Source organism: Bombus terrestris, chromosome 3 (assembly GCF_910591885.1).
Source record: "Bombus terrestris chromosome 3, iyBomTerr1.2, whole genome shotgun sequence".
Lineage (NCBI taxonomy): Eukaryota > Metazoa > Arthropoda > Insecta > Hymenoptera > Apidae > Bombus > Bombus terrestris.
In genome coordinates this window covers 2,761,609-2,774,318 of record NC_063271.1, presented here as the reverse complement: position 1 = coordinate 2,774,318, position 12,710 = coordinate 2,761,609, and the positions used below count along the sequence as shown (strand labels likewise).

The window sequence follows — 12,710 nt, the reverse complement described above, 5'->3', positions numbered from 1 at the left end:
AAAAAAATTCAATTAGGCTGTTAGCGAATCGGTAACAACCTCTGAGAAAAATGTCTGGGAACTGGAGTGCGTCACGTGTTCCATGTGTTTTAACGCGAAAGACTTGTATATTCTATCGATCGAGTTGTTTCGACATTAGTCGAGCAAAAAGGCCAATTGATTCGATCGAACGAAGAATATCGTGTACAGAAAGCGATTCGAAGCTTTCGTACGTTCGTACGAATGTTTTGCGACTATGTGTCGTTGCTTGTAGAGGAAATAGAAGAAAATAAGTACGTATGACTCGGTCTCGTGATACGTGGGCCAGCTCGTGACTCGATAACGATTATCGATCGTCGATCGAGCGTACAACGCCGCGTTCCATGTTCGAGCTATTCCTAAGAATATAATCGATGTGGCGCGGTGAAAGTGTGCGAAAACGGGCCCAGAAACGGTGCCGGTGTAAGAATGCCGCGTAAAAGTACGTGTCGTTGGAACAATGACGATGGGAAACGGAACGAAAGAAAACGAATAAAGAAGAGAAGAGAGAGGATATTGGATGTGGCCTCGTGGTCGATGATACGCATCGAAGAATGCCAATAGCGTCAAACTGTAAAAATTACTCCGTGAAAGAGAAATTTTCCGACTCCCGTAAAGCACGTCGAACACGGCAATTATCGCGAACCTAACTAGCTTCAGTAAAACGAGAATGAAGAAAAGGAACTGTGATTAGAACGAATTCCATCATGACCCTGATTATCAAGCGCTATTCCAATCCTGGGAAGAGTGGATTTTTAGATAATACAGGGAAAATATTCGGATAATTTTTAATATTTGTAATTACGAAGACTTTTATTGATTATGGTTTGTTGCAATATCGCAGAGAAATACTTCGCGGATTATAGAAAATTCTTGAAACCTAAGGAATTTTTAAAAAATAAATTTAGTACGAATTTTTCATAAATTTCTTAAATGTCCCCTTTAAGTATCCAAATTTATTAGATGCGTATTAAATTTAGTAAAAGATTAATTGTTAATCTTGTAGAATTTCTAACAAATTTCTATCCTGGCTAAATTTATTAAATATCTATATGTATTAAATGTACTAAAAAAAAAAAAATTCGCCACAGAGAATTCTTTCCACGATCATCAAAATATTCCACCGCAGCATCCCAGCTAATTCGATTAGCAAATTAAAGCGAAGGTCTTCCATCGAAGGAAAAAGATCTCTCTCGATGACGCAGAACGCCCAATCGTTCTCTATGGTCGGCCCACTCAAGAAAACTTTCCATCTCGATAAAAAACGATAATAACATGATGGCGAAAAAAAAACGTATTCGGCCACGCGTTCCGCGCGTCTCTTGGTACTCGTCACGCGAGAAGGCGCATAGATAAGAAAAGCGGTGACATACGAGGTACAGTCTCTACTCAGGTGGAAGCGATTACTTCCGGTGGTCCGATGATTCATTGCACGCGAAAGATGTATCACGGGGCGAGGTGTGTTGCGCGCGAAATCTCGCTCCGTTCTTGTAGTCAGTCTGGCAGCTCCGAGGCGAGCAACCGGTCCTCGTCACGCCTTCCCTCTCGACGTCCGCAGCTGTCCCGTATATTTTCTTTCGTGGCGTGTTGTCGCGTGTCGTTGTCAGAAACGTATTTCACGATCGACGTTCGTAGATCGAGATGTTCATCAAGTACGTGGACGTGTTCATGGACGAGGGTTACATGTCCGACTCGTCGAACGTAGGTATACTAAACGTGAGAAGAATTTGTTGCGATCGAATGAATCGAAGCAATTGCGAGTTTGAAACACCGTTTGAGATCGTATAGCAGTTTCCACGATATGGCGAGGCTCTAAATTAATCAAACGATGCAACATCTACGAATGGGAATCTGAAATCTGTAAAGAGTTCGCTACCTAAGTATTATCTAAACTACTTATGTACCTTATTAAGAAGTAATCAACTCGGGCGCACAGTTACCGCAAACCATTCGCTGGCAGCCAGCTGTAATTTCAAGTTAAACGTCTTTCACTGAAGTTCGAGAGGAAGGATCGCTAACCGCGTATTCTTCGCAGGTGTTTGTAATTTAGTTCAATTTTCGCGGCTAACCTTGTCTTCTCCAAGTTGTTTTACGTTACGAACTGCCTCTTGCTCGATCATCTATCGCGAATAGAGCCCATTCTTTGATCACCTAGCCTTCTCTATCGCTCGCTTTTTGTTAAATCGCCTATATAACTATCCGACTATTTGATCGCTGCGTATGTTTACGGAGATTGCGTTACGATTCCAACTGATTTATCGAATACAGACGTTCGTTTTATAATTATATCGCTGGGAGAAAATAGTCGTCGTTTCGCGTATTTGCTTCCAACGTTAAGTCACGATTGACAGAATTCTAAGACATCGAAGAATTTCCACGTTTCGTAAGTAATTCTCAGTCAACAACGAAAGTTCGTTCAGCGACTTCAAACGTGACGTAAACTTGACCGATTTCACTATCTCGTTGTATCACAGGGGCTACTATAGAATACACGTGTTGGCTTATGATAATATCGAAGCGATTGCTCAATCCTTGTCGATCGATCATCGAATAATCGACGACGCAGTGAAATTTGGGTTCGTTAGCGGCTCGTCTTAAGCCTCTGCCTTCTGTGGGATTAACCGCGATTTGACCGGCTATGAGTAGATTCGTATTACCTCGTTTGTACATGGACCATGGATACCAAATCCGATTTCTGGTTCGATCACGCAGCGGAACACGGACGTAGAAGTAGTACGTACACTTTCGTTACGAAAGCCGGTTCTGTGTGGGTGGTACGCACCACGGTGGTCGCATTTTAATTGAAAATTTCGAGGCACGTGTGGGTGCGGATAATAAACGGGGAAAGGGAAAAACGTCGGCGTACTTACCCTTGACGAATCGACTAGTCAGGGAAAATAGCGATTCGCCACGATATTTCTGTCGATGTCTCACGTGTACACCCCCGCTCGTGATTCTTAGAATAGTTACTTATTTCAAGACAAAAGTAAACTTATTTTTCAACGACCGACTATTGTTTCATCGAGTTCTATATTTCATTTTCATACTAACAAATTTCTGCAGTCGTATAAAATTTGAAGTTCATGATCGACGTGGAATCATCGAAGTCGCGTTAAAAATAAGAATGAGCTAAGACTCACGAGTGTACATAGTTCGAGAATGAAATAGTTTTACAATAATATGACGTTGGCACGAGTCTACAGCTTGGGCCAATCCGTGGGCGGTTATCGTAAACAGTAACGGAAATTCGAACAGCTGATGCGGACAGCTCGTGTCTCGTTGCAATTAAGCAATGAATCAACCGATCGCGTGGTCGCAAGTCGGTAGAAGTTCGTTCCAGCGAGCAGAGTTAGCTCGAACGAAACGGCACGACGTGATTGAACGGTGAGTCGCTATGAATTTACATAACTCGCTTCGATGTATCGCGCACCACGATTATCCGGATCGTTGCGATTGAAAAAGTTCGCGTCGATTCTTTGTCGCGGCAGCATTTCGCGTTACGACTCACCGACCGATATCACCGAGTAACTTGGTGCGTCGATCGCTGGGGAAAACGAACACACTCCCTGTTTCCCAACAGTTTCCTTTTCCTGCTTTCACAATCTTACCATTAGAACTTCACATTATCGTAATTGTGGCGAAGTAGAGGGATTTCGCAGAGTGTTGCGCAAAATTCATCGATTTACTGTGGTGCGATCATTCGAGCCTGGTTTCTCGAGAGCGTGCGAGAGTTGGTAATGCAAAGGAATAATTTTCTGGATATTTCTATTTTTTTTTTTTAATTTACTAATACGTCATTAAGAATATCATCGATAAGAACAGACGATGGTTCTTGTCGGTAAAACATAAAAAATATATCGAATACAATATCGATCAACATTTTTGTCATTTTTAAAAGAACAAGCCACGTTCTGCATCCACAATCCTGGTATAAATAAAATATAGTAGAACTTTAGCGAATCTATGATACAATCTAGAATGCAAAGAGAAACAACCGAGAAAATCTAACGGGAAAACGCTTTTTAAATGTTGCAGGTCCAGAGGCTGGCCGAATACGAGAGGTACCTAGGCCAGGAGGCAAGAAACCTAGTGGAGAACGGAAACGGAAGCGTCGGGAGTGGCGCCGTTCTTCAACGTGGTCAGCTCGAGGGCGATCTTCATCGTATCCAGGAACTCTTTCCTGGTGATAACCTCCGGCTACACGAACGAGATGTCCTTACCACGGTACTTGTCTGTTTCTTCGCGCTTTGCTAACATATACATTCGCGCGTAAGACTTTTTCCTTCGTCATCGCGATTACTCAACGCAGAGAAAATCAGCGAAATAAGCGTAAAAAATTTGTTGCTTAAAAAATGTAACAGTTATAGGAGATGTAGGAAAGAACGCTATCGTACGATGCGTTTCAACGATTCTCACGAGCACCCCACAGCATATTTCCTGACACTCGTGAAAAACACTCGCGCGTTCAACACGCGTGATGTTTCCCACGGATCTCACAAGCCACTCCACAGAATCTTTTTCTATGCCGTTTTCACGTATGATGGATGTGACGTATAGTGAAAAAACAACGTTGCTGGATTAACTAGGAAACGCGTTGTGCTTTTTGACCCGGAAATGTGCATACTTAATCCGTGAAACTGATCCTGCTGGCTGCGAATTATATTCATCGTCGAAATTCTCCATTCTAAACAGTGACTAACGTACTACTCGGGTTTACAATTCGTACTTCGCGAATCAACGGACCCAACAGCTATTTTATGCTTCAGACGCTTCACTCTGCAATTCGCTTCTCAGATTGGACGACTTTTTCATTTGCAATTTGACAGCCGACAGATAATATATAAATCTTTGAAGCTAATGGTAAACGCCGAGTCTTCGGCTTTGTCTTCAGATCGTGACTCGATACTTCGTAGATTGTTTTCTTCTTCTTCTCCTTCGAATTCCTTTTCGATCATACGCAATGATTAAAGTACGCGAGTCGGTGATACAGATTTTCATTCGTATCTACGAGTGACAACACTGTTTGCCGCGGCGCGGCGTGTCATCGTCCCACGTGTATCGCAGTCTAATTTGCATACTGGGCGTAAAGAGTACGTATTGTCAAGAGCAGGGATTACGGGGCATCTAGTGAGATCACGGGTCCGCTGCACTGGTCGCATAGGTGGACCCGTGCTCGCGTTTCTCAATGCTGCTCTGCACCTTCATGCGCGTATTCCTGAGAACGATGATAGAACGCTTTCACGAATCACGTAGGATCATTTGGAGTCATCGGTATGTTTACCTGGATTTCCACGGCATTTATTAACATACGATAATTCGATGCAACGCAACAACCAAGTAGTAGCATTAGTAAAGAACCGATAGTTTCAGAAACGACTTAGGCGAGTTACGATCTAGTCGAGAGAACGGAATACGAGGAGCATCGATTTCGTAAGGCAGAAGAAGGCCAAGAAGGAATGACGAGGGACACAAATCTGACGCTCGACGCCGTCAAAGCGAAATATGTTAATCAGTCTGCCCTGTGGTCGTTTGTAATTTCGTGTGTCGTCTTCTTGCTATATTTGGTAGGGTTATTTGTCAGGCGTAACTGTTCATCCGTCTCTGCGCGTCTTGACATCGGCGGAAGTCACGGGAAAAGCAACTGGTATCCGTTGGAATCTCTCGACTGGAACTGCGTCGCAATACATCTAGTAAACGGTCGTTTAATTTTGCTTCTAAACGGCTTCGATATAAATCGGTATTTTCCACTGTTTTCCAGTAGCTTCGTCGAATGTGAACCAGCCTTCGCTAAAAATTTCGAACGGGTTCCTCGCTGAAAAAAACGATGCTTCACCGTCGGTGAATAGAGAGCCGGTGAAATAATGCTGTTAAGACATCCGAATGTTAATGCGGCTTGGCACGTTGGCGTTCAGTTATTAGGCGCCTGCTGCGAGGATGATAATAATTTATGTCCTAGATCCGAGCATCAAAATTAGTCGTTACTTTGTGACCCTTTAACACGGTAACTGGACAGAAGAGCGTCCCTTCCAACGGATAATTTAATGCTAATCCCTTGTCAACCATGCTCGATACCGCGTCGATATTTTCCATTTCCAATATCGATTCCCTGCGTTCTATTTCGTGCAACAAATATAACGGCGATCCAAAAGGATTGGTTAGGTCGAATCGGAGGAATTTTGTTTTGCTTCTCAGTGGTATGGTATTGCCCTTGTTCAAATATAGCAGAGTTTGTTATTGATTTCGTTATACGGCAACGCGGTCTGTTTCGTTTCAGAAAATGAAGAGTCTGATCCGCAAGAGGAACGGCGGGAACCCTGGAAGGCTGACGAGAGTGTTGTCGCAGAAATCTCTAAACGTGTCCAACAACTCACCAGCTCCGAAATCTCCGCCGAGGACTTTCCTCTTGGAGACTCCGGTACAATTCACCACGGTGAGTGATCATAATAGTAATTCGAATATTACGTTTAAGTTCACCGTAATAATACAGTCTCTTTTCCATAATTACAGGGTGTACAGTCCCAGGACAGACATCTTTTTCTCTTCTCCGACCTATTGCTCATAGCAAAGGCACGAAGCGGTGGTAACTTTAAGCTAAAACAATCCGTAAGAATGAGCGAGCTATGGCTAACTGCCGGGCATATAGAGGATGTGGCCGAAACGAGCAAATCTCAGGAAACGAGCTTCGTCCTCGGCTGGCCCACTACGAACGTCGTTGCAACTTTTATGTACGTGCCTGCCTTTACATGTGCCTTATCCACGCTATTGGTATCTCGTTCTCTTGTGTTATTGCACCCTTTTCACGTTTCTTTACACCCTCTACCTGGACTCGTAATGGCGTCGCGACTCCGCGTCGCTTCGAGGTCCCAGCCAGAATTCTTTTAGTGGCGCAATAAACTCGCAAACGAGAAACCGCTCGAGGGTGGCGGCAAAGAGATATATCGTTCGATTAACCGTCGAAGTGTCGGCTTTATCGCGACATCGCGCATCACACAAACGTTTATTCGTTTCTTTTAGGACTGCTGCAGCGAGGGATCTCTGGTGGGGACGTTTGACCGAACTCGTACGAGAGGAGAGTATGAAGGAGCCGCCCGACACGAACATTCAAGTCGTGTATCACGACAGTGACACGAACACGGAATACGTAAGTACTACATACTGCTCTCCGTCGTTGCGCGCAATATACAGTCGCACACGCGTATTCAAAGCCGAACGAGAGGGAGATACACGCGGTCACGCCTTCACGGTCCATTCTTTGCACATCGTAGCGCGCCAAGAGAGGCCGTAGTTCGATCGCTTGACCTTCCTGGAGGCATTCTTCTTTCAGATGCCCCTTTTATATCATTGACGTCAACGCTGGAGTGGTTCGGTTCTACTAAAAAGACCCTCCTTCTATCTCGCGGCCTTTGTACGACGTGTTCGCTCCTCCGGTCGAGGTTCATTATCGACCAGCGCGGCGTATTTAAATACACGCGCCGCTCGACACCTCTATTAGAGAACACGCGAGCGCCTATCGTTTGCCAGAAGCTGCGGTCAACGTGAACGCATACTCTCGCGTAACTCCTAATAACTATAATCGCGTGTACCAGCTTGTATTCTCTTCACCGTATGTCTGTGTTGCGCGCGATTACGATTCTCTCCGACCAATCCTGTTATTCGTGTTGCGAGCTACATCCGTGTCCCATCTTGGTATTTGCAGTGTAAGACGATTATGGTGGGATCCGAGATGACAGCGGCAGCCTGTGTGAATTTGGCCACGCGTCTCTTGGATCTGCAAGGACCTTTTCAGCTGTGGGCCAGAACGTCTGCTGACGAGGCGCCGTATCCTCTGATAGGACACGAGAGGCCTTTCGCCGTCAAACTGTCGAATTTAAGACACACGCTGTCTGCGGAGGAAGGTTTCGATTTGGAGCATTGCAACAAAAGTGGACACGATACGTGCCACTTTATACTCAGGCCGGTACCAAAATCGCCGGTAAAGAAGAACAAGTCCAAGATCACTGGGTTATTGAGGAGATCCCTTTCGTTGAACCCGAGTTTGTTTGGAGTCAATTTATCAAGACTCGACGAAAATGGGTTGCCCAAACCTGTGTTGGTAATGCTCCAGCAATTATTCGCCAAGGGACCATTCACGCAAGGAATCTTCAGAAAATCGGCGAACGTTAGAATCGTTCGAGAACTACGAGACCAGATCGAGTCTACTGGAGATCCCAGTTGCTTGGAAGATGCTCCAATTATAGCCGTGGCAGCTCTCCTTAAAGACTTTCTGAGATCCTTACCGGACCCTTTGCTAACTTCCCACCTGTTTCCTCTCTGGATGGATAGCCTGGACACGCCAAATCCTGTTCAAACTATTAAAAAGTAAGCGAAGAAACGGCTTTACAGTAACGAGAAATTCTTTGTGTTTGTGCGATATTTAACGGACAGTGGTGATTTCAGTATTTTAGATAGATTGCCCAAAGCGAATTACACCCTGCTATCGCATTTGATTTGCGTTCTACACCATGTGGCACGGCGGTCGAAGCACAATCTCATGTGCGCCAGTAATCTGGGCGTGTGTTGTGGACCAAGCTTACTCTGGTCGCCAAATCCGTCGGTGAATCAGAGCAGGGCGATCCCTACACTAACGGAAATGTTGATTCGTCATTGTGAAGTCCTGTTTGGGGAGGGCGTCACGCAACTCTTTGGGGAGGAACGCAGCGACAGTGGAGCCGAAGAAAGCACCGATAGCCTTCACTGTGAGCACTTTGCTTTATCTTTCTTCTTCTTCTTCTTCTTCTTCTTCTTCGTCTTTTTCTTTAATTCTTCTTTCTTTTTTTACTCTGTGAATCAGAAGCGAAGTATGCATCTGTTCCTTTGGTATTCAGTTTATGTAAGTGTTTCGATAGTCCACTGAGGAATTTCTCTCGTTGCAGCAGGTGGGCTTTCTCTGGACAGCCTGGACCTGACGGAACCACCACGTAAAGACCATATGTCTCTTTCAAGAGACTCTGGTCTGACCCTGTCGGATTGTCAGCTGTTCATCCCAGAGTCTCCGGTGGGATCCGAGGACTCTGCCGCGAATGCATCGTCATCCAGCTTCGACAAGTCTCTGACCAAAGAGGACAAGTCTACCAGCAAGTCGTACATCCGTGTCTACGGTGGATGGGAAGAGCGAATGAACGGATACGCGGCAAATAATCATCACGCGAGCGCCGTTGAGCATAATTTCAGGGAGGAGAAGAGCAGCATCGGTTACCCTAATCCGAATTTTCAGAGGCAAGATTGGCTGAGGGCTCAGCTGAAGAGAACGCCAAGAACAAAGTTGGACGAGCACGATCATCGTAAGGACAGGTTCGATGAGAAGGATATCTACGGTAGGGAGTATCTGAGACAAGATTCTATGAAGGAGAACATGGAGAATTGCAAGGACATCTACAGGAGTTCGCAGCTGGACATAACGCGGGATCTTCGAACGGAATACGAAAGAGCTACGCAACAGGACATCTGTACGGAACGGGTCTCCATTCATAATTCGGAGCAGGATCTGTCGGGAGACACGACGTTGTCCAGTGACAGATACGAATTCAAGAAGGAACGGTTCAACGAGTTCAAGAAGGTCAAGTCGGAAATGTATGTTAATCGCGAGTCACCAGTGTCTCAGAACGGTAGCTACCATTCGGGAAGCGATCTGTACGAGTTCAAAAAGGTGAAGAGCGAGATATATGTGAACAAAGAAACGACGCGTACGGAGAGATACGAATCTGAGAGTAGCATCTATGGAAATAGGGACAGAACGAGCGAAATATACGACTCGAGAGAGAGGAGTGATTTGTACTCGTTCAAGCAAGCCGAGGCGATCGATTTGTACGGTGACGAAGACGACGAAGAAGAGAGAACATGGCCGGATACACCACCACCACTACCACCGAGATTGAGGCATCTGCCACCGGTACACATGAATCTGGAGGACAGACACAAAGTGACGGGTAGGTCAAGGTCTTTACCACCGCCTCCTCCTTATCGTCCGCCTCCTCAACCTCGTGCCTCGGTTACTACTAGGCACCTAGGATATGGAAGATCCGTCGTCGATGACGAGAGCTATGTTTAATATGAAACAAGGAGCTATTAGAATCGCTCTCGCGTGTATGTTTGTGTGTACGTGTGTGGTGTACGTATGATGCGTCTGTGTGTATGTTGGCACTTCGGGAGAATCAAAGAACCGAAAAAGTCGCAGGTCGAGATCATGGATACACGTTGGCACGTGTATCTATGCGATCTCGTTACGACTGAAACTAGTCCAAACTGGAACGCACGTACGATATCGGGAAGAATTGCGATGTGTATAATATTGAATTGTATGCTCACCGAGGAATGAAGAATTATATAGAGTTGCTTAGTGTTTGTTTCCTCAAAACAAATCGAAAAAATTAAAGTAATTACGTTTAAAGAGATATTCGTAAGTCACAAAACGTTATCGATTGTTGACGATTCCTAGCGATAGGACTTGACTGTTATACAGTGATTCAGGGTGCTTCCACGAGCCTTCATAGGTTTCCCTTTTTCTTTTAAATTAGTTATTCATATAGAGACATTTATTATTAAGTATAGATTGTAGCGGACAAGACTTGCGTCGAGATGATATTATTCGTAATTTCTTTTCTTACGCGAAGAATTTTTGTAAAAATGGAGAAGAATGAAATTATATATATATATACTTATATATATATATAATGTGTAAAGTACACGTACTATGTGGAAAAAAAAACACAATCTGTGCGATATTCAAATGCGAACTGCCGTTTAGAGAGGGAGAATCAGGCGTCAATATCTACGGAACGAATCCCGATAATAAAATGCAAATTTTATTGCAACTACGTCAGAAAAGGCAGAGCGAGGTTCGTTTCCATTCGTCGTCCTAACATCATCTTTTTAAATACGTTCACATAGCTTAAGCGCACATCTCTGTATTGATATGTTCCGCAATTTCGAGATTGTCCGACGTTCGCAAACTCGCGCAACAAGAAAACAACATTGACTGCCCCCTTCCCCCCTATCGCGTTTCCTCTTGTGTTCTTTGTATAATAGATTCACGTTTCCTTCTTGTCTCCTAACAGGAAATTGATTCATTGCGGAATAAACATGACAGTTGAATAATTCTTCCTCTCTTTCTCTCTCTCTTTGTTTATTATAATAATACCATTTTGTCTTCTATCTTTTTTTTTAAAACTTAGAACATATAAATCGTAGTGTTTCGTGTACGCGAATAATAAAAGGGCGATTATCTTAAACTATAAGATACACGCGAAAGTTGAACGGAACTGTTCGATCGCGATCCAAATCTTTCGCTCTTCTCTGTATATATTAATGTAAACTGTAATCTTTTATATTGCTAAACGTATATGATATACCCTATGCAATGCCCGTAAGGTATGTATACTTATCTAAATTATACGACATGCTATGAGAAGTAAATATATTTCGTATTTTATACAGTTGCGTGTATTCAACTCTATTCAATATTCATTTCTCGCATCCTGCTGATATCCTGGCGAGCGGCTGCAAGAATTTCAGTGATCAGTCCTGAAAATCATCGCGGACGATCGTGTTTTTTACTTCCGCGCGAGTATCACCTGAATATGCGTTTCTTGTTCTGATCAATTCTTTCAAATAAATGGGGTTATGTTCGTATACAGCATTTATCTGTAAAATGCGTTCACCATGTTTATGGATTACGAGGAATTCGCTAGCCTTCAATTAGACAAGCCTATACCTGATCTGAGAGTACGTAATATCACGTGTGAACGCGATTATCTATAAACGATCGACTCATACTCTAAATGTACATTCCTAGAATGAAGAGCAATTAAAGAAGCACAGTTTAGATCCTAATTTGGAAAAAAAGCCTATAGACAGAGCGCTTCATCTTTTGGCGTAAGTGGAACTTATATATACATATGATAATAAAGCCAACTCGATAACGAGTCACTTTCGCCGAAAATGAAAACCGCGTCTTCCGTATTACCAGGACACACCTCTTTACAGAGAACCGGCATATCCTTGGGGCATGGTTAATAATAGTAATTTTGCGCATAGCGCTTCGACAAATCACTGTACAAAACCTTGAATTAAACCACGTAATCCCGTATGATTATCGTATCAAGGCTGCCACAGCATCATTAATTAATTTTATAAAATCTAGATAGTGGTCTATAGAAGCACAGGTTGCTCTTGCCATACAGATGATACACATCGATGCTGTTACTTGGTTCAATCTCAGAGTAATATTTATTTCAGTTATAAAAGGATAGTAAATCTGTTAAATAATACATATTACGTGACAGTAGATAAAAATGTTTATATTTGGATCTCGATGATACGATCGAATTATACAAGTAATTCGTGTCATACTCGTTGCGTAACAAGCTATAAAAAAAATATCGCTGTTTTAAGCAGTGTTCTTTTTTAGAAACGCGCAACCGACGTACCTTAAAGCGAGATGCATCATCGCATGGGAATCGCAAAATGACTGCATCGGATTGTCGATTACACAACATCGACTTACGATCAACGCATCCCGGTCTATTGTATTACGCGTTACGCACAACGCAGCATTACGTGTTTTTCATTAGTGGCGTACGTAGGCCGCGTTCGGTCGGTTCCGGCTGAACTCGGTCTTGCTCGCTGTCTCGTAGGACAAGTCACATATAATCGAT

General features: G+C 43.7%; 1 protein-coding gene and 1 long non-coding RNA gene across 4 annotated transcripts in view; one reads left to right on the top strand and one right to left on the bottom strand.

Moving 5' to 3' along the window:
• LOC100649165 (rho GTPase-activating protein 20) overlaps positions 1–11,489 on the top strand; it is a 182,380-nt gene extending 170,891 nt beyond the window's left edge. For 2 of the 3 annotated variants that reach the window (XM_020868543.2, XM_012320709.3), the window contains 7 exons: positions 4,054–4,242; positions 6,293–6,448; positions 6,526–6,743; positions 7,033–7,159; positions 7,715–8,376; positions 8,455–8,753; positions 8,931–11,489. In XM_020868543.2, coding sequence (XP_020724202.2) covers positions 4,054–4,242; positions 6,293–6,448; positions 6,526–6,743; positions 7,033–7,159; positions 7,715–8,376; positions 8,455–8,753; positions 8,931–10,105 — 2,826 coding nt within the window. In that variant the 3' untranslated portion in view covers positions 10,106–11,489. The remainder of the gene's footprint in view (positions 1–4,053; positions 4,243–6,292; positions 6,449–6,525; positions 6,744–7,032; positions 7,160–7,714; positions 8,377–8,454; positions 8,754–8,930) is intronic. The other variant, XM_020868544.2, reaches the window with a different exon arrangement.
• An 843-nt stretch (positions 11,490–12,332) lies between these two features.
• Positions 12,333–12,621, bottom strand: LOC125387210. Its single transcript, XR_007227782.1, has 2 exons — positions 12,483–12,621; positions 12,333–12,420 (listed from the first exon to the last, which is right to left on the bottom strand). It is a non-coding gene; the product is annotated as an uncharacterized LOC125387210 (long non-coding RNA).
• Positions 12,622–12,710: the final 89 nt, after the last annotated feature.